This window comes from Hylaeus anthracinus, unplaced genomic scaffold (genome assembly GCF_026225885.1).
Source record: "Hylaeus anthracinus isolate JK02 unplaced genomic scaffold, UHH_iyHylAnth1.0_haploid 12002, whole genome shotgun sequence".
Classification (NCBI taxonomy): domain Eukaryota; kingdom Metazoa; phylum Arthropoda; class Insecta; order Hymenoptera; family Colletidae; genus Hylaeus; species Hylaeus anthracinus.
In genome coordinates, this window is record NW_026534349.1 from 5,124,355 (window position 1) to 5,150,712 (window position 26,358).

General features: G+C 40.3%; 6 protein-coding genes and 1 long non-coding RNA gene across 7 annotated transcripts in view; 3 read left to right on the top strand and 4 right to left on the bottom strand.

The window, feature by feature from the left end:
* Positions 1–2,122, bottom strand: part of LOC128892372 (uncharacterized) — a 55,938-nt gene extending 53,816 nt beyond the window's left edge. The window contains exon 1 of the long non-coding RNA XR_008461075.1: positions 1,976–2,122. This is a non-coding gene — a long non-coding RNA (uncharacterized LOC128892372). The remainder of the gene's footprint in view (positions 1–1,975) is intronic.
* LOC128892370 (polycomb group protein Pc) lies at positions 1,821–8,217 on the top strand. Its single transcript, XM_054152741.1, has 5 exons — positions 1,821–3,447; positions 4,555–4,598; positions 4,679–4,805; positions 4,901–5,326; positions 5,459–8,217. The coding sequence occupies exons 1-5, from the start codon at positions 3,388–3,390 to the stop codon at positions 6,080–6,082; spliced, it is 1,281 nt and encodes a 426-aa protein (XP_054008716.1). The 5' UTR covers positions 1,821–3,387; the 3' UTR covers positions 6,083–8,217.
* Positions 8,218–8,365: 148 nt separating this feature from the next.
* On the top strand, positions 8,366–17,653 carry LOC128892368 (WD repeat-containing protein 75). The gene is made up of 15 exons (XM_054152739.1): positions 8,366–9,170; positions 9,238–9,439; positions 9,538–9,716; positions 9,807–9,926; positions 10,010–10,197; positions 10,285–10,443; positions 10,537–10,730; positions 10,807–10,991; positions 11,052–11,215; positions 11,292–11,478; positions 11,551–11,729; positions 11,802–11,974; positions 12,065–12,250; positions 17,057–17,175; positions 17,257–17,653. The coding sequence occupies exons 1-15, from the start codon at positions 9,040–9,042 to the stop codon at positions 17,444–17,446; spliced, it is 2,556 nt and encodes an 851-aa protein (XP_054008714.1). The 5' UTR covers positions 8,366–9,039; the 3' UTR covers positions 17,447–17,653.
* Positions 17,654–17,817: 164 nt separating this feature from the next.
* Positions 17,818–19,133, bottom strand: LOC128892369 (uncharacterized). Its single transcript, XM_054152740.1, has one exon. The coding sequence runs from the start codon at positions 19,114–19,116 to the stop codon at positions 17,818–17,820; it is 1,299 nt and encodes a 432-aa protein (XP_054008715.1). The 5' UTR covers positions 19,117–19,133.
* A 983-nt stretch (positions 19,134–20,116) lies between these two features.
* On the bottom strand, positions 20,117–21,609 carry LOC128892375 (uncharacterized). The gene has a single exon (XM_054152746.1). It carries the CDS (start codon positions 21,602–21,604, stop codon positions 20,303–20,305), a length of 1,302 nt encoding a protein of 433 aa, XP_054008721.1. The 5' UTR covers positions 21,605–21,609; the 3' UTR covers positions 20,117–20,302.
* A 143-nt stretch (positions 21,610–21,752) lies between these two features.
* On the bottom strand, positions 21,753–24,013 carry LOC128892376 (pickpocket protein 11). The gene is made up of 8 exons (XM_054152747.1): positions 23,834–24,013; positions 23,551–23,745; positions 23,392–23,473; positions 23,060–23,302; positions 22,693–22,920; positions 22,433–22,614; positions 22,098–22,225; positions 21,753–22,024 (listed from the first exon to the last, which is right to left on the bottom strand). The coding sequence occupies exons 1-8, from the start codon at positions 23,941–23,943 to the stop codon at positions 21,924–21,926; spliced, it is 1,269 nt and encodes a 422-aa protein (XP_054008722.1). The 5' UTR covers positions 23,944–24,013; the 3' UTR covers positions 21,753–21,923.
* Positions 24,014–24,832: 819 nt separating this feature from the next.
* LOC128891986 (tRNA pseudouridine synthase-like 1) lies at positions 24,833–26,318 on the top strand. Its single transcript, XM_054152004.1, has 6 exons — positions 24,833–25,049; positions 25,111–25,245; positions 25,353–25,487; positions 25,558–25,704; positions 25,787–26,021; positions 26,082–26,318. Exons 1-6 carry the CDS (start codon positions 25,003–25,005, stop codon positions 26,316–26,318), a joined length of 936 nt encoding a protein of 311 aa, XP_054007979.1. The 5' UTR covers positions 24,833–25,002.
* Positions 26,319–26,358: the final 40 nt, after the last annotated feature.

A 26,358-nucleotide genomic window follows, 5' to 3' on the forward strand; every position in this document is an offset into this window, starting at 1 on the left:
AAAATTAAAACAGTTCTCATCCGGTATTTATCGATGTTTACTGTGCGCATCGTGGCATGACCATGGTTTTAGTCTAACGCTATCGAACATCGACTGCAGCAGTTCAATCGCGACGATCGACGCGAAAGAAGCTAGACGCGAAAGAATCTTCTTTCCAAGAGGATCAAGGAGGTTACTTTAAAGACGTAAAATACGGTAGAGATGACGGAGAACAAAGGAGAGCATTGGTTATCCCGCGAAAAGAAGGAAAAGGAGGGAACAAGCCATAAGTTGCGTACCCGAGGCACGCCATCTACGTTGGCTTTGTATATTCCATGGTTACGCAATGTGCGCGACTCGAGAAAATCTGACGCGCGACGCGCGCTCGCATTTTTTACTTTTGTGCCACGGGCTCGTGCAGCACTTCGTACGACAATTGATTGAGTTTAAAAGAGGGACAAGATTCGAATCGGATGGAAAAGAGGGAAGGGGAAAGCGAACTCGTGAAAGAGGGTACGCGACTACCATCCTGCCACGATCCGTCCAAGCAAGGGCACATCGGGCAATAGAGACGGATTACGAGAGCGTTACGAGCACGGTGCGAAGGAAGAAAGGTGAAGGATGAAAGGAGAAGGGCGGAAAACGTAGACAAAGAGACGAAGAAAGGGGAAAGGTGCATGGACGGAGAAAGGGTGGGGAAGAGCACAAGAGAGGAAGATCGGTCTCGGTGCAAGAGCGTAGTGGTTATAAAGAGAAGCGGCATCGCTGCACGGCTACTTGGCTCTCCAGGGCCAGGATATTTCAATACCGACGGTGGTCGGCCACCGCCGACGCGGGTACGGAGAGGGGAAATGGTTGTGACGATGTGCGCTCGTATATATGTAAATGTATATATGTACCTTCCCCTCGGGCCCCTCATCCGGGTGCCCGCCCTACGCTTGCACATACGATATATACGACTTTACACACCCGTGGGCGTTAAAGAGAAAGAGAGCGAGAGAAACAGACACGACGAAGACCGGTGGGCACAGTAGCGCTCCGCTATTCGGGTTTCCTGGATGAGGGGAAGAGCGATCAGGAGGGAGAAAGAGTCTGTCTCTGTTTTAACATACAGAGGGGGAAAGTTGCGGCAAAACGGAAAGGCTGGTGTTTAGGGGACTGCAGGGACGCGCGCGGCGCGGTGATGGGGACCTCGAACTGAACCGTCGACCGACGATTGTCTGTAATCCCGCCTTCTCGGCGAGTCGAGGGGAACCGACGTGGGCTGTGCCACTCGTTGATTGGTCGACCCGCCGTGCGGGGTTCGGAGCGTTGGTGGCGCCTCGGGAATCCGACCAATGGAGCGCCACCGTCGTGGCTTTTTTATCCTGCTATTTACGCCGAAGGACGGAGAAGAGCAGGCTCCCCAACTAGCTCTCTCGCTCTTTTCGTATCTCTCTCCTTTTCCATTGCTCGACCGCTCTCCCTGTGTGTTCGTCGGCACGGGAGAGGACACTCTCGTTTCGGGATCCGTTCAAGTTGCACACGTTTCACGAGAGGAGCGCCGCCCGTATATTGCGACGCGCTCTAGTCTACGTCGTTTGTACTCGATACGGTACACGATCGTCGTCGCGATTTCGTCGAACAATCGTTTTCGAGCGTCTATTTACTGTAAAAGCATCGTATGCGGCGACCGATGCCGTGCAGTGGTGTTATGTAGTGTGTGACAGTACGTCACAAGAGGATACAGTGTTGCCAGATCGTGGGCGCGAATACACAGCAAGAGCGGTACTTGGATTCGGAAAAATAAGTAATACAACCGCGTGTGCATTTGCGAAGAGACATAAGGATCGATTCATTACGATCGCGATAGAAAATCGTGAACGTTACGATAGGACTGTGCATTCTCGAAATAATCGGTAGTGCGCCAGTGACATTTGGTGCGGTACTATCGACAAAATAAAACCGGCAACGTCGCATCGACTACTCTCGCACACAAACGCACGCATACACGTACCTAGAAGGGAACTTGGGGTGGCTGGCTAGCAGGCAGGCGGCAGGCAGGCAGGCAGGCAGGCAGGCAAGCAAGCAGGCAGCTTTCTTGTTCCGAGGACGGCGCTCCTGGTCGTGCCGTCTCTCTTCTCTACCTCCATTGCGCTTGCTCTTCTCTCCCTCTTCTCTCTTCCCCTCTCGTCCTCGGTCACTCAATCACACTCTCCTTGTTTTACTTTCTCTCTCGCTCTTACTCGTATGCGGCGCACGTACCGTTGAGAGCTTCTCCCTCCCCCTTTGGTGGTCTTTCTCTACCGTTACCCCCTCCCCTCCTAACCTCGAGCGGGTCGGGCGAGTCCACTAAGCTTGCGAGGGGAGTTCGGCAGACCTCGGCTCTAGTCGGCCTCGATCTGCAGAATGTGTTAGACGCTGCGAGTCGATCGCTCCAGTTTTCGAATATTCGCATATAGAGGACCTGCCTTGTGTTCACCGGGCTTGCATACCTCTTTCCGCGTTTCGTTCGCGGATCCACGAGTCGCTAGTGCCTGTATCGACGTTGATTTTCACCATCAGCTTGGGACGCACTCGACTAACGTATATCCGTACGACGGCCATGTTTGGTGTTTACGAGGTGAGGGGGAATCGCTGACGTCACGAGCCCCGATCTTGCACGAAGGGAGCAGCAGCACCAGCAGAAGCAGAAAACGTGTTGCCGGCCAACACACACACCAAGTCCGTACACAACTCCGAAAAAGACGAAACGCCGTCGAGTGAGCCGAGTGCTCGACGTATATCGTACGCGAGATTATCGTGCGTTGAACACGCGAAGAAGGAACTCACGGCGCGCAAACTGTGCCGCCTGAAATTCCCTTCCCGATGGGACGTGCGTGTACGCCGACTTCGCTCGTATTCGCCGGTCTTACCGCGACTACTAGCCTTTCAAAAAACATCGGGCGCATTGCCGCCTCGCCGCTGAAATAGCAGCCACTCTAATCACCGTCGGTCGACTCTGATCAGTGCGGAAAACATCGAGCAATGCCGAGCGTTCTCGTATTCGAGACAACACGTGCCGCATCTTGCCCCGCGCGATTCTCATCGAAAATGTTTAACACGTCGAAGATGCGATCGAATTGATCGCCCTTCGGTAACACGTGGTCATCGTATTGCGAGTTGTGCAACGTCCGCGCTAAAAACGACGACGGAGCTTTCCGAGCCATCGGTGTAATTAGCGCTACGTTTTTCATGCTGAAACAACGATCATTTTGTTGTGTTCACGTGTGTCAACCCAATTGAATTGAGTGTTGTGTCGTGACCGATCGAGTATTGGTACATATGGTGTTACATTGCACAGTGTGGATTATTAGTGACACGCATCGCTCCTTTATCGGATATATTACCAGCTCTCGCATACGTCTAACGAACAAGGATTAAAACATCATGGATCTGGGTGACAGAGTTTACGCTGCGGAACGGATTACGAAGAAGAGGGAAAAGCGGGTAAGTAAGAGAACTGCTAACCGTCACCGATAGATAGCGCCACGAGATGGAATCTGTTTGTCTATGCGCCGTTGCCACTTGCTCCCCCTTTCCGCGATCTCTTTCTCTTTCCCACTATCGTTCGAACAATTCTGCCCCTCCCGTAGCGATTTCTATCTTACACGATGCTTCCCGATATCTTCCGTTAAACCTCGTAGACACGTTTTTACCGATACACTCTCCTTTCATACAAAGAGACATTGTACTATTTTGCGCGTACTCACATTCTCACGTTTTTCTCTCGATACGAATTCAGAAATTTCATTCGATAATTAATTCGAAATTCTCAAAATTTCGTACGCTACGCCAGATGTTCTATCCGTTGGTCGTGCAAGTATCGGGTATCGGTATAAATTTTAAGGCTGTCACGGTTTATACGGAAATGTTGGTGGTTTCATCGTAAGCCGGTGATCTTCGAAGTAGTAACGACGCGTCGAGGCTGACAACGTTGTAAATCGACATAAAACATGCGAGAAACTTCTCAGCTGCGACCGGCTCATGCGCGATAAACCGACATGTCCTATACCTGCACAGTTATGTCATTGTTTTCCAACTGTCACACTGGCTGCGCACCGCGACCGGTCGGCATGCTGTCGTTCATTGGCCGACGGCCAATAGGTGAGCCGTACGAGCGGCTCTCGTGGAAGTCAACGCCGCCCGTTTTATCGACCGTACTCTCTCAGATGGATTCGAAGATCCGTTCTTTGACGCAGACGCGCGAAACGGATTTCTACGATCGTTTCGATTTCGACCAAGAATTTCATTAAATTAAAACTCACGATGAATAAGTCAAACTCACGGTATCTCTGGGCTAACGAGTAGCCAGAGTGAATCTCTACTAACGGAATGCCTCGGACATAACGCGATACATACGTTTTGGAGTAGAACTGAATTATTCGGAAAGCGTGGCGCGCGACGTTATTACAGAATCTTTTCTTAAATTCATCTCAGAATTGCGTATAAAACTTTTGTGGCAATGGTTGTAAACGAACAAATTTATCGCAACTTTGTTTTCATAGAAAATCGTTGAAAGTACATGTATGTAAATAAGTTGTTTCTTGTTCGCAGGGCAAAGTGGAGTATTTCGTGAAGTGGAAAGGATGGAGTAAAAAGTAAGTCGAGAACAAATGCGATCGAATTATTATCAGGCTCGTTCAAAGAGACGGCGAAAGTAACTATCTTCCTGTTTCAGATACAACACGTGGGAACCAGAAGAGAACATTTTAGACGTCAGGTTAATCGAGTTATACGAAGAAAGTCAAAGAGGAGGGGAGATCCTACCTACGAGAAGACCTAGGCGGAGGGATACCAGATACAATGTAAGATTATTTGTATGTTATAAATAATAAGCGTTATCGTCTTTTCATTATAAGTAAAGTAAACATTAAAAATATTCTTTTTTTCGTACATACAGGAACAAGTTCTGGCCAATTTAGTCGTCGAAGAAGAACCTGGTGGAGACGAAAGGGTCGGGGAAGATAGCCAGGACGAATCGACTACGGGTAGTACGTCAGCTCCTCGCTTGAATCCCGTTGCACCTGACGAAGATACGCTTCCGAGTTCCCTCGATGGCCACGAATCACCCACTGTCCCGGAACTGTCGGCGTCCGCGTTTAGCGTCGATTCAGATAGCTCCAATAGCAGCGTGGACAGTCCTCTGCTGCCAAGGAGAGAACCAACGGGTACAAAAAGAAAGGCTGAAGTTCTCAGCAAAGAATCGGGGAAAATTGGTGTTACCATTACCACGAGCAGTCCCAGCAGCGGTAGCGGAAGTCCACCACCAAATAAGATTCCTCGGTTATTACCTCTGAAAACTAATCCTTCGTCTCCTCCTTACCACGTAAGTATTAATTTATCATACATGGATGTTTTTCAAAGCAGGAGACGTTTCGCATTCCAAGGGGACCTCGAAAGAAGATAGTTTGTCTGAAGAATTTCGAAAATCACGAAGGTGGCTTTTGTTCCGTTTCAGAGTCACAAAATTAACGGTAGAAGGCCGTCATCGTCCAGTGTGAAGTCGACACCCGAGGAACCGCTTCCAGCAGTACCGACGACACCGGCACCAGCGACGCAAGATAAAAAGCGTCCTGAAGCAGACGTGCCACACGGTCCTCCACCCTCGCTACCGCGTGCACCACCGGCACCTTTGTCTCCACAGATAGACACACCTCTGGAGCAACCTACCAAAAAGAGGCACTTGCCGGAGCAAAAACAGGAGAAGTCGAACGGAGCCGTGACGGTGGACGCGAACGGTCACAAATCGCCCAGTCCTACGGACTCTTACACGAATAACAACAGGTTACCGACAGTCGTGAACGGGCATCATAGTCATAATAACAACAACAACCATAATAATAATAATAATAACACAAACAACAACAATACGTCGAGTTTAAAGCAAACGGAAATCACGAAGACAGACGTGTACGTCCCTCTCTCCAGTCCTGGTACGGATTACTGGCACGCGAGGAATCCAGTCGCCGACCAGGTGTTCATTACAGACGTCACGGTGAACCTTAAAACCGTTACCATCAGGGAGTGTAAGACTGAGAAAGGATTCTTCCGGGAGAGGGATCCGAAAAGCGATATCTATTAACGTTCTACGAATAGAGTACTTTACTGTGAATTTTATCGAACTACTGTAAATATAAATTATTTTCACACGTCGAGTGGTAAGCCGTGGATATATTGACTTGTAACAAGCAATTCAACTTTTCTAAGAAACAGACTTCGCGGGTCGCGAAGGATCGAAGGAAATAATTCACGAGATAACTCGCTGCTCAGTTTACGGTATCGCATCGTACCGAACGAAGTTCCAAATGCCGACAGAAAAACGATACGCGAACCTGAAATTCGATTCGTCGATTTTATTCGAACTGAAAATTTCATAGTCAGCTTCAGTATTCAAAGGGAATGCGTGTAAATCAGCGACAAAGATAGTAAGACCATCATCGTACAATGATGGTACGTTGTGGGTCTCTGTCTCGTCATGCGATTGTACACTTATACATTTTAAAACGCTTGATAGACCTTAACTCTACTAAAGATCTGAAACAACGTTAGAGGATATAATACATTTTCTCATTGATTGCATTTCCGCTTCTATTAGAATTCAGCAAAGAAAATTGTGTAAAGTAATTAATTTCGAATTTTACTATGATAAATGGTACAGATCTGGAAAGAAATATTTTTCTAATTCGTTTTTAGAATACGGAATCAGCTTCGTAGAAGCGAATTTGAAACGAAAACAAATTTTCAAGTACATAAAAAATAATGTTGTTATATTGACGACGTATTTCTCGGAATTATGATATTCTGTTGTATTTACATTTAAATATTTCATTTGTTTTTTCTTATAGTATGTAATACCGTGTCACAAAAGGGTATATCATTCGTTTGTAGATGTTAGATTCATTTAGACGCATAAACACATTGATTTCTTCGAGTTGTTAGTAGCATCACAGATTTTGAATGCACAGAATACAAAAGCAATGCATGTTTGTTAACGGCATAGCACGCAATGACTTTCTAACGTATAACGTGTTTCATCAGTTTCCGATTTTGTTATGAATTGATTTCGTGTTATTTAATGTTAGCTGTTGCATTTTTTTTTATACCGTCAAATGTTTTTCATTTGTATTTAAGGACTGACTGCGCATAAAGTGTTCGATGAGATGCTGCGCGCGATTCAATTCCAACGGTATCGAAGAATCTTTACGCATATCCTGAGAGCGCAATTTTACTTCTTGATGGGTTGTCGAGTGTATCACCAAATATATGTTCCACCTCGAACGATCATCTTGAACATAAATTGAGTACAATAACCAAATTCTAATCTTATCGAACTCACACGCTACTCGAGCATCATTTAATTTTAACGACTTCGCACCGTACAGTTCGCGTGCACTTTCAGAACCAGTAAATCCGTGATATAGTTAAATAATATAAGTGTAAAACTTAAAACATATATGTTGCTTATTTATTGTAACTAATATAAAAGTTTTTAGGTTTTTACGTTCTTAGTATAGTATTATTAGACTGTGTACGCAATGCGTCCCGTTAACGAAGCCTGAAAAACGAGTAAACTTTTCTGTGGTACATTAGAAAGAAGAAGAAAAAGCCTTCTTATAATTTAAAATATTGGAAGCACTATCATGAAAGAAGTATTCTAAGACCGCTTAATATTTTTTTATAGGTTATGCAATCTAAAATGGTGATTTATCTTGTTAAAAATGGGGCTATTTGTGTACAATTAAGTCGTGATTCCTTGCAATGCAGATTGCATGGTATCCAAGTACACATAAATCATTGTAATGAAATATTGTATATTGAGAAGAGGTATTCTGTATAAAGTGTAAATAGTCAGAAACTTACACTCTATAATAACAGAGCGAGATAATGCGTAGCTTTAGACCTTTCAGTTATTAATTGTAAATAGACGAAGCGAAAACCCCTTTAAGTTGTAAATGTAAATCGCAACTGCAGGTCTAGAGGAGATCCTTTTTAGCTTTAGAATTTTGAGATAGACTGTGCGCGTACCTTCGATATTGTTTCTGTACTTATAGAATATTCAGACTACTTATACGATACACATGGGAAAAAAAATGATAACCCAGCGATTACGCAGGCATATACGATATGTGAACCCCGGTAGTACCAAATTCAACGGTAATTTTAGTTCTGTCTGGTACAGATTCCTTATATTTCAATAAAACCTTTACTTGAACTTTGCCCGCGTGCAGTATTTGTTTTTCATCCATTCGAATCTGTACGTATGTACGTTTTTATTTACTGAAACCACGAAACCTAACCTTTTTTTTTAAGTTTCAATTTGAGATACAACAAAATATCTACTACAATTTTAAAAAGCAAGTGGCGATCTCAACGGCAAAACGCTCAAGTTTGTAGAGAAATTGATAATTTACCAGTAGTTAACTATACCATTTTACTATTCTTAGATTTAATTTGAATTTTCTTTAAAATACTTCGGATAGATTGTATTGTCAAAATGATAAATCTAACTTATTACAATGTCTTACCGTTGTTCACGAATTATATCGGTACACGATACCCTATGAAACTGTACCTGTCGGTATATTTCAAATCCACCAGCAAAAATAGATAGATGTCGTTAGTATAGAATCAAGCAATGTGAATATATACCTAAATTGAACTGAAATACAATTTCAAATTAATATATTATGGTATTCTTACAAAATGTGCAAGAAAAAATTGATTTTAATTGTGTGTTATTCTAATAACAAGAAACCTGCAGTAACGATTCTTATGTGAAGATTCATCGGCAACAGGTATTTCTCTCAGCACAGTTGCATGAATGCCACCTGAAGTTCGTTCAAGTGTTTAGATACAAGCAACAAGCCATGTGGTCGGCGTTTGGTTTGGTTATTTAAAATAACCTTTATAACACGTGTTATTATCAAAGTATTATTTTTTTACGGTGAATTTGTACGTTCTAGTGTTATTAATGCATGGGGTATATTATCCCAAGCGTAATTATAAAATATACCAGTTCTTTACGAGTCGAGCAACAAAATGCAGATGAAATTAAGTGCGCGGCGTTCGGCTGCAGGTATCGATGTTATAGAAGTAGACGATTTAGTTCTAACGAGAAAAGGCGGAGGTAGTATAATTGATCAACGACCACTCTTCTCTCACGATGGAGAGTAAGTATTAATTTAATATATACGAAACAGCGAAGACAGCTCTTTCCAACTTGTTACATTCTTACAGAACATTGTATATCGTGTGGAAACACGTTATAAGGGCTTACAGCACGCAAACTGGAGACTTTGTAAGAGAATTAGAACCAGCAAATCATCGAATAGCAGGATTAATCGTACATCCTGAGAATCCCAACATTGTCATTGCTTGTACAGAGAATGGGGAACTGAATTTTTGGAGTTGTCAAAGTGGCATTATCACTAAAAAATTAGTATGATGAATTTTCTCTAAAAGTATAAAATTACATATTTGTTCAAAGTAGCATTAATATTCTACATAAATTTGTCATTGTTTTTGTTCTTCCTATAGAAATTAAAATTTCAAGAAGATCCTAAAGTAAAAACATTTCATATTGTTAATTATAAGACACATAAAGGAAATGAGCTACGCCAAGTGCTTATAACTTATATTTCTAAATGTTGTACAAAAATCTATGTAGCATTATTTGATCTAGACACTGGAGTCTGCACAAAATCCACGTGTATATTGTAAGTAAAACATTTCAAAATTCTTTGCTAACAAAATAATAACAAAAAATGTTTACTTTAAATGATGTTTATTATTATTTATTAATACAGAATCGATTCTCATGAATATTATGTTGATATAATTGGAAATCATGGAGATAATTTAATAGCTGTTCTTCATGACCTAGACTTACATATATTAAATCCAGCAAGGAATCTTATCGATAAACAGTATGTAGTATTATGTACTTATAAGTAAAAGCAATAAAATTCAATCAAAAGTACTTACATATTATTTAATTCTATAATCAAAGACACAAAACTGGAAAAACGGGTAGGATACCAACATGTATTGCTGGACACCCAGAAGAAGAATGCGTCGCCACAGGAGATTCAACTGGTCGTGTAGTAGTGTGGAAGAGTTTGTTTCAAACAAGACCTTATACAGGAGTCTATCATTGGCACACATTACCAGTGACAGAAATAGCATTTAGTAAATCAGGTAGAATATAGAAATTTTAATAATTGTTTAGGCTTTGACATAACAATGTATTTAAAAGTTATTGTGGCAATTTTGTACAAATTACAGGTGGACATATGTATACTGGTGGAGGAGAGTGTGTACTAGTAAAATGGGTTTTAGCTAATCCACAGCAAAAATCATTTCTTCCTCGGTTACCAGCACCCATTAAACACCTGACTATTGCTCCAGATAATTTATATGTTGCTGTTTCTACTTTAGATAATGGTAATTGCGTTGTTCGGTAATCGTTATAATAATGCCTTGGCTTCTGTCGTATAATTTATACTAACGATGCTTTACACTTAACCAAAATTGTAGGTATTGTAGTTGTAAATCCGCAAAAAAAGTTGACGTCCGTAATACAAAATTTCACATGGGGTGTAGCTTTATCTTCTCAGGAATTATTTCCTGCTGGTCTTGTCGTCGATCCACGTACAAATTGTCTTGTTTTGAATAGCCGTACCGGACACGTTCAGTTTTATAATACCCATACAAAAAGTTTATTGTACAATGTGAGTACTAATGCAAGGTGCAAAGCATTATACAACCAATTACTTAATGTTAATTTAAATGTCGTTAAAATTTTAGGTAAATATTACAGCACAGAATTTTTTAACCCAAGAACGTAGTTTAATTATTGTAAACACAGAAGTTACAAAAATAGCTTTAAATCACGACGGCACGTGGATGGCAACTGTCGAGGAACGAAACGATAAATTATCTTGCGTAGAAGTAAGACTCAAGTTTTGGATGTTCGACGCTAAACAACAATTGTAAGTATGAAATGGAATTATTTTAAATTCAGTTATAAGAATTTTATGCCGATTTGGTAGGTTTACATTGAACACATCAATCGAACTACCTCACGAGGGGGGTATCAATGCTTTACATTTCCAACCGAGTACTCCGTTCGACGAAGAGGAAGCGTTAGCAATTACGACTGGTCGTGACAAAAAATTTAGATTGTGGCATCTTATCGAATCTTCATCGACGAATAGTATGTAGAAGTTATGTTCTTTCTTATTTCGTATATGATAAATGATTAAAACATTCTAAGATAATTTTTGTTCTAGAAAAAACAAAACATTGGCAGTGTCATAGTATAGGAGATTATAGAAATTTGTCTGTAACGGATGCTGGTTTCTCGATAGATGGTTCATTAGTTGGTATTGGTTTTGATTCTAGCGTGACGATGTGGACACCTGACACCTGCACGTTTAAATGTAGTCTTACGCATAGTCAATATCAATATCCAGTGACGTAAGTTCTACAAAAATAATAACGATAATGATTATATACGTAATATTAGCATTATAACCTATATTTTACTAGACGAATCGAATTTGGAAGACAAGAAGCTTGTCACCTCGTAGTAGCCGCTTCCACACAACATATCGCTGTGTGGAATATTTTATCCCTTACGTTAGTATGGAGTGTGCCTTTGAAAGTTGCGACTCTTGCAGCCGATTCAAAATCCACCTACATGGCCGTTTTTACAACCGATAATTCCCGTAAGCTTATTCTCTTGGAAGGTACATCGAATGTTGCTATCTTACGCATATGAATCTACTTGTTTATTTCAGTGTTTGTATTCACACCGCAAAAACCATCTCCCGTTTACACGAGACCAAGTGTTATCGAGAATAATTGTTCCATCTTGGGAGCTACTTTCGTGCCTCATCTACAAGAGAAGCGAGATTCGTCACATAGGCACTGGCAACGGAAATCACAACTTTTCTTTTTGGATTCTAATCAAGTACGTAACGCGATAAGCAACTATATCACTGCCTCATACTTTGAAAAACGTCTGAGTCGCTTAATGTTAACCTACCTGTTTTATGCATAGGAATTGTTAACATTAGAACCAGAATCCGAAGTAACAATTTCTCTCGAAACTCTATCCACGAGTGCCACGGTACCCAGTACGGCTTTCGGAAGTATGATAGCAGCGAAAACTACGTCCAGCAAGGAAACGGCGACTCCGTTCGTGCACGAACAATTAGGCGTATCGGGAAAGGGAATGGTCGAAGAAGTAAGTGTTCTAAGTACATGTCATACAAATTTTTTTTTCCATAATGCGTAAGGTATAACGAAAGATGTCAGAGTCCAACAGGTAAGTTAAATCCATTTTAAAATACATCTGCGATAAAAATAATTTTATTCTAGAACACATTCTCATCCTATAATGAGATCAAAGCGTATTTATATGTACAGTTTTCCACGTACATAAAAGTAAATAAAAGTAGAAATAACATTAATAACTTACTAAAAAGGGCAAGTTTGACCGATTATTCTGGTTATAAATGGTTATAAACAAAAAAAAAACTGAATAAGCTTTCTTATTATTTCATCTGCTTCGTCTATTTCATCTTCACGATACGGAAACTGACCATGAACATTAGAGTCTTACAAGTACAGTCTTGAACTAATTAATGCACCATGAAATATTATATTAAGAGGACTTATGGAAATTGTATTGCTTCGTTTATCGGCTAGGTGTGGTTTTACATTATCTCAAAGTATTTAAACAAGTTTACTATACGAGGTTAGATCTCGACGCGTTAAATAAATTTGAACATATGCAGTAGAACGTTCAGAATAGGTGGTCTATAGAACTTGAAGTAAAGGGATTTGTTGATAGTCGTCCATCCAGGATTTCGGTGATTTTGTATTCGTCAGTGTTTCCTTCCCAAACGGTAATTCCGACAGCGGCGCACGAGATCGAATTTTCTGTAGCGCAGACAATGCCATTGCGGGATCTGCCTCATGTTTTCGATCGCCTGCAAGTTATACATCTGTACAAAAATAATTGACGAGCGTTTAATACTTCATCACCTCCTTTGACTTCGAAGTCCCATGTACCTATATTTTCAAAGACGAGTAACCCTCGCGTCTTCCGAGTAAAAAAAAAGTTTTCCCCAAGGATTATATGTTAATTCTAAATCAAGCTACTAATTCATTAATTCCATTTGAAGAATAGTTTAGGTCATAGAGGGTTAACAAAACTCAAAGACCGATCGTCGAAAATAGACATAATTATCATTCCTAAGCTAATTATAGTTGAAAATATCTTAAAGTGACTCTCGCGAGTGGCTTTCTGTTTACAATATCATTGTAACACCTACAGTTCAGTTCGATTAGATATACCAGTGCAAGTGGAGGAAAGAATTTACACACAAAGTCCATTTATGCTTGTATGTTATCATATACGTCCCACGTGTCCGCGACGAGGAAAAATCAGTCTTATTTATACTTATTGATTCCGAGGATGCGCTGTTGCAACGGTTAAAGGTTCCTCGCCGATTCGCAAAAATGTTTTACAATGGCCAGACGAATTGCAACACGATTTCTGTATTTAGTCTCGAGTTTTACTTAACAACTGTTCTGTAAACAAATCTCTATCTGTTGTAACTTGAATATCAATGACCGAATTATGTCATCTCAAACAAAACTTGCGCAATCTTAACGATAACATTTCGTGAACGCTGGAGTAGCGTAATTTGTTATGATCGTCGTTTTTAGAGAGCGATCGAAATCAGTCCCCGTGGTCAGCGAACCGTGTTAATTTCATAGAACATTGTTACTTTTTTTTTTTTTTTTTCTTTAACAACACATCTCGATTTCAAGTTTTCTGGGTAGCAAGATATTGTCATGGTGACTCACTTTGCCCGTCTTTCTAGGCTCGTCGATCTTCTTACTGTCAGACAGTTTCTTGTTCGTTACAAAGAACGGAAGTTTACGAGTCAAAGACCTCAAGTTACAGTCTGTCTACTCATTTACTTTCAACACGTAGCTAAGTTTGATGGACGGAGAAGGAGATAGCGTTACTCATAGGATCAAACTCTAAAATCTTCGCTACCGAAGTGAATCCGAACGCGATGGAACGTCTGAACTGACCGAAGAAAATACGAGAAAAGAGGTACTCACCATTTCTGGATTGCTGGCAGGGTATCCAGAAGTAATAGCCCCCAAAAAGAAGATAGCCACCAAGATGCACGACACAAAACTCCACGCTGTAAACTTCATTCCCAAAACTCTCTTCAACAAACGTAGGAAGGCTTCCGATTGATATACACTTCAAGAACAGAGAGTCACCTCTTTCTTCCAATGTTTCCTTAAATAAGAAATCGTAAGAATTAACACCAGCCGAGGAACGTCCAGAAATTGTATCAATGAACAATTCTCGGAAGACTTTTGTAGGTGGAATACGATGTTCTTTAGTTGCAAATATTCCATTTACTTTATTTTTATTCAAATGCGATGAAAACGTTAGCTGGTAGACTGTGAAGCAACGTTCGCTAGGATTCCCTCGAGGAGCGACGAAGAGTGAGTTCTTGCTTGATGGACCACCCGGTGAGAAGCCGAGGGGGAAGAGTTCCTTGCGTGCTCGAACGCTCGACGTAGGACTGACTTTGGGAAGTGGCCTCGCCATGATTTAATATAGGAGCTGCTTCACCGCACTCCCACCCTCTCACGGCGTTCCAGTTGTCCCTCTGACCTAGGGTATTGTCTTTGTTGGAGAACCTTCGACACGCGTCATTCAAGGAATTATTTTCATCGTCGCTGATGTTTTACGTGCAATGTGACGTCGCTTCTGAATCAAACGTAAAAAAATCACGATTCCTATGATCGCCATTAGCATTACAGGCATGCCGCCCAACTGCTGTACGTACAAGAGATCTCCGGTTGTCTTCTAAGGGATATTCATTTTTTCTTTTTTCGGGTTAAAAGTGGGTAGTACTCGAGTACAAGCTATCTAAAATATTAGTTTGAAACTTTGCACCGTCGTTGGTACACATCTTAACAAATTACATAATTTTTTTTATAGATAAGTATATAATAATTTTGGAGATACAAGCTGCTTGCGCAATCATTGTAAGAATTCTATCGAAAGAAGTCATAAATATTGCCCATTTTTTTACTCAAAGTACGAGGGATATCTACTCTGAATAAAAAGAAAAACTTAATTAAAGCAGTTTGTTACTACTTCAGAGTGATAAGGGTCTCGTGATTATTCGAAGAGCTAAATTCTAGAAATAGAATCTTCGACTCTTTCACGAGTACACGTGGGAGATTGCGATATCGTAGCGGTCGTTGCAAATGTTCCCGAGAACAATAAGATCGGTTCCGCAGTGAAGCTTCGAAATTTCGACGTTCGGTGCAAAATCAATATCGAGTTCCCATGGAAGTTGTTATCGCGGGAGCATGCAACAAGTACACGCTTGCCTGGACTTTGCGAGCATTGTGAATGCTCGAATTACAGCGATAACATCAGCTCCTCTGAAAGTTAAATCTCGTCCCATTTGGAGACTTGCCTTAGTCTGGAGGCTAAGCAAATTAAGGATCATCACCAGGGGCGGTCCTTAAGGCCGCAAGATCGCTAACGATAGTATCGCGAAGAACGTGGACGCAACGTCTAATTAATTATAAACGATTGCGCGCGTTATATCTATACGTCGTCTTCTATTGTCTCTAATCATAGTCGGTATTGAAATTTTAAATAACTAAAGGTGTAATTATTTTACGAAGATGGTCCCGTAGAAGGTTCTTAAATCATCATTTTATTAATTTTTGGTTTTCTTAAAGCTTTTTTGGCACCATCCGAGAATAGAGCGTGTTTTTCTTCTTGTTAAGAGATCTTTTAAGGTGTCTCGATGACGTCATAATGTTAAACGCCACGCCATGTAATTAATTACGCGCGTCTACGTTGTTACTGACGGTAAACGGATATCCGCTAACTCGTTGCTTTCGTTCTTACTTTACTAATTGCGTCAGGTCTATGGAATTATCAAGACTTTGTTTGTCATCTCGTCACATTTTTCAGAAGAATCGTCGCAAAGACGAGCGTATTCTTCCTCGTTATTAACGCTCAGCTACATTGAAATTGTAACTAATTCACTGTAATCTTTCCCCCGATCCCCGGTTCCTATAAATATGGCAGAATGTGTGCCAGACGAAGGTAAGTTTCAATTTTAATTAAGTTTTCGATACTTGGCGAAGATTAACAAGCAGCGACGAAGTTCCGCTGGCTCACGAAGAATCAAACTTTCGATGGAGCGTTCCTTTATTCAGTCTCGTTACCGTGTACAATGGAGAACGTGGTTTTCAACTACGGAATTGTTTGCAAACGTTCGGGTAAAACCAGGTCAGGATGTACCTGTTGGCAAGCCAGGAACAAAGTCTTATCTCTCTCGGGAGCTGTCCTGATTGTTACGTTACCTATTAATAAAATGGTATTCTCCGCGTTAGGGCGAACACGTTGTATCTATCGATAGATTGTTCGAAACTAGTTAGTTTTTATTGCACGTTACGTATTCATCCCGTGATATTCGGTGAGACATAGTCTAGATTCTAGACTCTAGAACATAACTATAGCGTAACCGTTTAAACGAAAACTGAGAAAGATGCGTGAGTCAAGCACGTACGGATCTTTCTCGGTGATATCTCTTCTTATTTTCTTAACGTGCGCCGCTTGGATGAAACATGCGTATTTCTCGCGACTTTCTGGCGAAAACTGGTGTATACTGCGACAAAGATTCGCGTAGGCTGCGAGAGACGCGTCAACCTAGATCTGAAGTAGAAGATTACAGGAATTGCAGAAATTTTCGTTCGGGGGTGGGCTCTGCGTCAGCCTTAAAACTAATTAACTAATCGGCTGTCGCGAGCGTTACGAGTGTGACTGAACTGGATGGACGCACGTTGAATTTGTCGTGCATCTCTTTCGAACAGGAATACTTTCGTATCAATTTCTTTTCTCGATGAATAAAAAAAAAAAATATTTATTAAAAATATTCGAGTTCTTGGAACGGCGTGAACGAACACTAATAACGTGTTTCAGCTCCTCAGCGTCTCAGCCCACACTTTGCCGCATATGAAAATGCTTTGTACATCGTTCATTAACTCTTTATTGATGTCATCGACATCGAAAGCTCAGTCAGCGGATGACAAGAACGACAGGTACGTTAACAAAGGAAGAAGTTCTTTTAATTTCATTGACACTAACACGCTTGTTTTTCTTTTTCTTTTTCTCTTTTTTAGGGATGATAGGATGAATAACATAGGAGAATCGACAGACGACAGCGACGATGAGTTCATACGACCAGAGAAATCTGTATCGTCACCTGTCGTTGAAAACAATATTGCAGATGAAACAAAAGTAACGGTCGTCGACCGTAATTGGTCTTTCCTAGCGACCATACTTCCAGACCAAGAAACCATCAATGATTAATTATAAAAAAAAAATAGATAATATTATTTTTCCCCGATTAAGCCTCTGACAATTAGAGTTAATCTTATCGCACCTTTCAAATATTTATATGAAAATGTAATATTCAATGAAAGTTCGTCCAATAGAATTGAATTTTTTTAACTCGTGCAACTCTAATTGTCAGCGGCTCAATTGTCTACAAAAGGAAATAAAGAATCATGAAAACCCTTTGTATATTATTTATTACATGTTATGTGAGAAATATAATGTTTACATTTACATATAAATATTGTACGTACACAACATTGTCGTGCAATGATATTTTAGAATAAGCACGATCGCGTCTCGTTCACATCAGTGTTCAAACTCAGGCTAAACAAACTTGTCGAACTTTACGTTGGCTTTGGCAAATCTTCAAATCGAAAACTATACTCGACCAGTTCGTTAATAGTCTCTGTCATTCTCTTCTTGAAGACAGGGTCATTTTTCATGGCATCGATTACTATATCGTTTCTGTTTTTAAAGATATATTCGTTGAAGGTATCAAACTCGTTCATAATCTGATCACCCAAGTTCTCATCCAGCAACACAGTCTGGTAATATATAGCTGCAGTGATCACAGCACCTAAACGCTGTTCTTCCATTCCCTGTACTAACTCCGACCAGGGCGGAACCTCTACGGAGGTTGATCTCATTGAATACAAAGTTTCGCGCAGAACACTGTAATAATGCTTTAACATTGCCTCCTCCGAGGTTTCTCTGAAACTTCGATCGGCGCAAAGATACAAGAATTGTGCCACGTCGTTCGCCAAGGGCGAGTACCTCACCAACTGAAAGTCAACCAGCAAACATTTTGGAGGTACATCGTCATTGAACATGAGATTGTTTCCCCATAAGTCTCCGTGACTGACCACGTTCTTTTTCGTAGATGACGTTTCGATGGCTGGATATATTTCTTCGCAGACCTTTGGTATTAAGGTACCGTCGAGACCGAGGTACTCTGCAACAGCAACATTAGCATTGATACCAACTTCGAACCACGTTCGAAGCTTCCCAGTTCGCGGGAAACAAGTCTCCGCGAAAGCATCGGGATACATTTCCTTGAAAGTCTTTCCAAGACGCGCTTCCGCCGCAAGAGAAGACGCGTGTAGTCGCGCGATACTCGTTAGACCAGAGACGATTAGTTCCTTAGTGAACAATTTGTTCCTCGTCCTGTAACCCTTAGCGCTTAAATCTTCGAAAACCAGCAAATGTTCCTTGACCAAATGACACGTTGCAGCCCACGGCTCGACTTTGTATTCACGGTAAAGTTTGGGAAGTATGTCACGATAGAATGCTCTTTCCTTGGGAAAGACACATTTGTCGATCACATACTCGGCGTGAAACGGTACGCTGTACGGTATAAATTTGACGAAGAACGACAACGTTTCTTTTCCATTTTTGGTTTCAATTTCCACGAGGAGCCGTTGGTGAGATCCTTGAAATCCTAGCTTTCCATCCGAGAACGGTTGCAATGAAAACTTGTGCACTTTTGCTTCGTTACTTAGCGAATGTTTTACCATGTTTTGGACATCTTGAAGAGTCACCAGATTGTGATAGACGCTTACACGGGAGCACGTTTTGCTCTCCAATTGTTCCGGTACAGATCGAACTTCTAGCTCCGACTTCGACATGGTTAAGGAAATACACATCGCAGCACACGATCATCTTTATATAAGTATCAAGCGAGAGACCGCTCCTTTAAATATTTGCTTCTTTTGATGACAGAGTATTTACCGAGAAACATTTTCAAGATAAAGGTATTGCAGCGAGAAGAAATCGTACACCAAAGGATTTCCTTTGCTGATTTATAGCATTTACATTGCATACATAAACCGGTACAGTAGTTCGAGTATCGTTGAAATGGTTCAAAACATATGCGTGGAGTAAATCAATCTTTGACTACGTGTTTTAATACCCAACTTCTTGTTGTCGCGTCCCGGCGAATAGATAATCGGTATAGTATTTCAAAGATACTTAAAGTACTTGCGCTCATGAAAAAACAAAATTCCTCTTCCAACCAAAACTAGAGATAGCGTGTGCAATTTTAACGTGGTATCTACGATAAAATCAGAGTACTGAATATAGTCTATTCGCGGGGAAACGTTTAGAAATCGTGCAGAGACAAGTGTTCTTAAAACGAGGGATGGTATTTTAAAAAGGGTTCGATTACCGAAAAACACTGCTGTATAATGCTAGATAAAATAGACATTTGTTAAACATGCCATTGAATCTATATCGTGCCTTTCATCCGTAACATTTAGTATTGACGACATTTCTAAAATGAAGCCGCAAATAAAAATGACCCGATGTCTCGTACTTGAGACATTCCTATCGACTTCTAGATGTATAACGTAGCGTCACGATATACATAAATCTTACACATTCGTACCAAATAGATTTGAAACCATCGCCATTCAACAGACATTGTTCATCCACAACTGATTGGGAGGCAGTCTACGTCTCGTTATCGATTATGCATAGCGTTTCGCTTGGACAACGATTGTCCCGCGCAACAGGTACTTCGGTTAAAGAAAAAGGGAGTTCCTCTAACTTGATCAAACGTTGAAATTCCTATTTTATTTCAGAGTAAAAGTTATAGATTGGTGAACTCAACTATATTCTTCTCTTTCGGGATGACACGATAAATAATTATTATTTTTCCATATAGACCATCCATTCAAAAATCTTTATTAATATATTTATGAATACAAATACAAGGAAAGGTAGTGTTTAAAAAACGTTTACATTTCTATAGAAATATTCTACGCACATAACAACATTCTAGAACGGCAAATTATTTCTCGGCAATAAAAGCGCTGTCGGTACTTGCAAACATCACGTTGGTTTCGGTAACTCTTCGAATCGAAAACTAAGCTCTACCAATTCGGCAACGGATTCACTTATTCTTTTATTGTACGCGGCATCATTTTTCATGGCCTCGATTACTATATTGTCTCTGTTTTTAAAGACGTATTCGTTGTAACTGTCAGGCTTGTTCATGATCCGGGCGCCCAAGTCCTCATCCAGCAACACAGTTTGGTAATACGCAGCTGCAGTGATCGCAGCACCTAATCGTTGTTCTTCCATCCCTTGAACTAACTCCGACCACGGCGGAAGCTCTACAGAGGTTGATTTCATTGAATTCAAGGTTTCACACAAAACACTGTAATAATGCTTCAACATAGTCTCTTCCGAAGTTTCTCTAAAACTGCGGTCGGTGCAGAGATACAGAAGCTGTGCGACGTCGTGCGCCAAGGGCGAGTACCTCACCAACTGAAAGTCAACCAGCAAACATTTTGGAGGTACATCGTCATTGAACATGAGATTGTTTCCCCATAAGTCTCCGTGACTGATCACGTTCCTCTTTGTAGATGACATTTCCATGGCTCGGTATACTTGGTCGCAGGCCTTCGGTATTAAGCTACCATCCAGACCAAGATGTTCAGCAACGGCAACCATGGCATTGACGCCGACGTCGAACCATACACGAGTCCTGCCAGTTTCGCAGAAAGCGTTGCTTATAAAAGCATCGGGATACATCTCAATAAAAGTCGTTCCAAGACGCGCTTCTGCCGCGAGAGACGACGCGTGCAGTCTTGCGATACTCGTTAGGCCAGAGACCACGAGTTCCTTGGTAAACAATTTGTTCCTCGTCCTGAAACCCTTAGCCCCTAAATCTTCGAACACTAGTAAATGTTCCTTGATCAAGTGACACGTTGCAGTCCATGGTTGGTCGTTGTATTCGCGATAAAGTTTAGGAAGTATGTCACGATAGAATGCCATTTCCTTTGGGAAAACAGATTTCTCGAGCACGTATTCAGCGTGGATCGGTACATCGTGAGGTACACCTTTCACGAAGAAAGACAACGTTTCTTTTCCATTTCTGCTTTCAATTTCTACGCTTAGCCGTTGGTGCGTTCCTAAAAATCCGATCTGTCCATCCGCGTACGGTTGCAACGAAAACTTGTGTACCTTTGCGTCGCTTCCTAGCGAATGTTTTACCATGTGTTGGACTTCTTGAAGAGTCAGCGAGTTGCGATAGACGCTTCCACGAGAGCGCGTTTTGCTTTCAATTTGTTCCGGTACAGTGCGAACTTCCATCTCCGACTTGAACATGGTTAGAGAAATAAACGTCATAGCTCACGGACATCTTTATATAAGTGTCAGGCAAGAGTGTTACTCTATGTATCTACTTCCTTTGCTGACAGTTTATTTGCCGACAAACAATTTCGAGATAAAGCTGTTGCAGCGCGAAGAAGTCGTTTAAGGAAGTCACGTGCTTTATTGAATACCTGCAAAAGCTTATTAGCGTTTCCCTTGGTGATTTATAATATTTACGTTGCATAAATAAACCGGTGCAGTAGTCTAAATATCATTGGAAAGTTTCAAAACATATGCGTGCAGTAAATCAATCTTTGACTACGTTTTTTGACACCAACATCCGACTGGCGTGGTTTTACGTTATCTCGTCTCGGCGTATAAATAACAAGTACGGAATCTCGAAAATGCTTAAAATACTCATGCCCATGAAGAGACCTAACGCACTTCCGACTGAAACTAGAGACAATGGTAACAATTAGAACGTGGCATCTATGGAAAAGTTACGGCACACAGATTGGAATGACTTTACCCGTAACGTCCAAGAGATCGTTGGCTACGTATCGACGATATCTCTTGGTTGGCTTCGATAATAGTTTAAAGTGCACGCGCGAGTACGCTAGACCCTCTTCCATGGTCTCAGCTTCTTCCCATCGGTTTCTGCAGCAAGTTTTATGTGTACATACACGGTCTGTCTAAAAAGGAACCGAACACGTGTGTGTAAAAATTTTACTTGTACTTTTTTTTCTTTTTATAGCAAAAGTTCGGTTTCTTTTTAGACAGACCGTGTATAACGTCGTCTGTTTTAATCTTCAAAATGATCGAGCATAAAGACTCTTAAATAACATTCGCATGATTCGTACGTACATAAGCAGCGATGTTCCATCGCAGTTCTGCAGACATCGTTCGTGCATCTCTTGCGAGAGGATGTTCGGCTTATTTTCGATTATGCATTGCATTTCGGTTCCGTTACACACTCGTGCACCGCGCGGTACGGAATAATAAAAGTGCACGCAGCCGCAAAGTTGTATCATTCGCTCTATGACTACCTGACGGGTGATACAGTGAATCATGGTTGGTAGAAACGCGGAGCATATTGTTTGCGTTAAATTAAATTCAAGACGCACCTCTAGATTACACGAGTCGCTACTGTAAATCTCAAACATACTGTTTTCTTGCGTCTCCTCCGAGAACCGACAATTTCGACGTTGGATCGCGACTGCCCTTACACCGTCCTCGTTGAACGTGTCGAACATCGTGAAGTCAAAGCGGGCCACTTTGCCGACTTTCACAAGCATCCCTTTATTTTCTGTGTTACTACTTGTTGGTAGCCCTAAATTGGGGAACACGTGAATCTGAAACATTCGATGATGTTTGAAACAGATTGTACTTTAATTTATTCAAATTAATTCTACGAGTGTACAGTCATATTTTCGTTGGCGTTAAAAATTGAATTCATTCGATCTGAAAAATGAAAGAAGAATTGATACGAACCGAGAAAACTCTCGTTATAGACTTCGACATTGACTTTATATTAATGGTAAGATCGCCATTTTGTACTGTACGATTGACGAAGAATCGTACGCCCGGTTCACCAACTTTACTCAGATGAAACGTATTCATGGCGATGCAATGACCGACACCAGATTTTCTTAATTCGTGAAATTCGTTGCAGCAATTGAACGTCATTCTGTTCCATTCGCAGTAGTCCAACAATTCTGTACAGGGAATTCTCATCTGCGGTAAGTAATTGGACATGCATAATTTTATAGAAATAAGAATAACGATAATATAAATATAAGGACGCGCGAGATACGATCTTTGACCTCATCGTAAGCGGACAACAGTTCCTCCGTCGTTGCAGAGAGTAACTTTCGATTGCTGTAATTTGAAAGTAGTCCAACATCCCTGAATAGAATTTTACAAACGTTTCGTCTTAGTATCTATGCATAGATTACCATGAAATATTGTAATATATTACGCACTTTTTGAAATAATTGTTTGTAATTGTTTTTGCATTGGCAATGCAAAAAACAACTGCGGGAAACGGTGTCTTCCAATCGACGTACATGGTCTCGACGGTTACAGCGACAGGATATTCGATGTATTTTATAATTACGTCTCTAATCATTAATGCGCAACCGTACCAACACAACACGCAGGATATCAGCCAAAAGAATCTGAAAATTGCCAAACCACCTCGAAGTATACCCAGACAAATATTTGCTTCTTCCATTTTCTTCTTCCTTTGCTATATGTAATTTTTACCTTTCCAAATACGAAAGCTGGCCATCTACGAGATACCTAACGCCGTGGATGCTGCAGTTCATTAAGTAGTGCTTAATAATTTTCCACCACCAAATCAGTCGCTTCGACATTATTCCTTTTTACTTAGTAAATGTATCGTTCAACACACTATCGCGTGGACGGACAATGAAAGATTTATCCAAACTGACTTCGTAACCGTAGGGAAATCAATTCCCTGCGGTGTACGTTACTTCATAAATTATACAGCAATTGATTTAATCTTCCACTTGCTGGCATAATAATGATTTGTCGGTTGATACTAAATGATAGCTCCACGAAGGTACATTAATCGATACTGAATCCTTTGGATAATGATTTAAGAACAAACAATTATGCATTTAAGAAAAATAAAGAATAATTAATTAAAAGGTATCAGTGTTGCCACTGGCACAAAAATTAGTATTAACATAATTGAGTGGTTTAGTGCCAGTTTTGCATTCCAATGTTTTACACAAACCTGCGAGAAATATTGTTAATTCTCATTGATCGTTCAATTTTGTTGTTGTTAAAAAACATTGAATTTCGCGCCAAACTACGGTATCGCCATCTCGCGGTGAGAAGGTCGAACTAAAATTTGTTGTTTGTTTGGCGTTTATTAAAAAAAAAAAATAATAATACATATATACAGACTTTACTATACTGGAATAGGATTTTACCTATTTTTACTCCTAGATGGCGCTATTAACAGTGTTATTTACCGACATGGTGGTAATGTACCGACAGGTCGGTAAAAAAGAATACTGTAAATGGCGCCATCTACCAGTAAAAAGACGAACTATTTTACGACAAACTTGAGCATTTTCCCGATAGAGGCACTGATCAAACTCCGAAAATTAGTTCGATCTTTTCAACGCTAGATGGCAACGACCATGACAACTGGTGGCGCCATCCGTGGAAAAACGCCCAAGTTTTTAGTGAAAATTCAAGGACAAACTTGAACGTTTTCCCACCGATGGCGCCACAAATTTGTTTCGATGCACCCGCACATGTAGGTAGATAATCTAATAACGCCAGAAAACTGGTTGGATTTTGGAAAACTCGTGCATATTTCAATTAATATTTATTGACACTGAATGGTTTTAATACATTAACATTTTCTGCCAATTTTCCGTTTCACCTACAAAGACAATATGGTCAGATACTTTTTTAGGTTTTCTTACCTCGGTACGCAATACAGGTACAGTAAAAAAATATACACGTACCTTCATTAATTCTATATTAACTACTTTTGACTTTAGGGGACTGCAAAAAAATGTATTCCGAACTGACCGTAATCTACAAGACCCAGATACTATTCAAGGAGCTTTAGAATGTGCTTTTGCATCATTACTTCCAAAGTATACATTTTGGCCCAAAATAACTCTTTCTAGCAGGTGAATCACTTTTAATTCAAATTGACTGTTTATATACATTACTTAGTCAGATCTTAAAATACTTAGATTTCCACAATACTTTTAGAATGTATTTTTATAAATTATAGGACAGATTCTGGTGTACATGCTTTATGTAGTGCAGCTCATATTGACTTGGAAAACAAGAACAATGTTATATATATGTCTGATGATGTACTCAGATTTGTAAATCGTTACTTGCTTAACTGTAATCATGATATTAGGTAATTCATGGTTTGACATTATATCTTTTGGTCTTTACTAATTTCTAATAAATTAATATGTTGCTTTAAGACTTTTGGACTTTACTCCTGTGACAAGCAACTTTCATGCAAGACGTTTTGCAAAATCTAGAACTTATATTTATAGACTTGTGGTAGCCAAGGATTATAATGATCACAGAATTCCTATAACAGAGAAGCTGTATTCCTGTACCATTAGGTACTACTTAAATTTTTATTGGAAATATACTTATTTTATTGTAAGCGATATTTTACATTTTTATACATATACATTTCATTAGATCAGAAGATTTTGATATAGAAAGATTAAAACATGGAATGCAACTTTTCATTGGAAAAAAAGATTTCCAAACATTCAGTGCACGAAAACATACTGACAGACCAATCAATTATGTACGGGTCATAGACAAATTAACCATAGAGAAAGGTCAACCATTTATGCCACTGGACCCTTTCTCACAAAATTTTGAGTATTGGAATATTATATTTAGATCAAAAGGATTCTTATATCGCCAGGTATGTAATAAAAATAGTCATGCTAATCACATATATTGTCACCAAATTAATTTATTACAGGTTAGACGAATAGTAGGTTCTTTAATTAGCTTAGGTCTAGGAGTGATAACAGAAAAAGACATAGTTACTATGTTACAAGTACCTGGCCATCACAATTGGCCTTCTCATTTACAGTCAGCTCCACCATATGGTCTATTCCTTGCTAATGTGGAGTACTGTCAAGAAGATATAGAAACACATACCATAAAAGTTGAGGAAAAGTCTGTCGATAGTAAAATAGTAGTGTCAGCTATATAATTGAAAAAGTGTACTGTATATTTAAAAATAGAAGTTATTC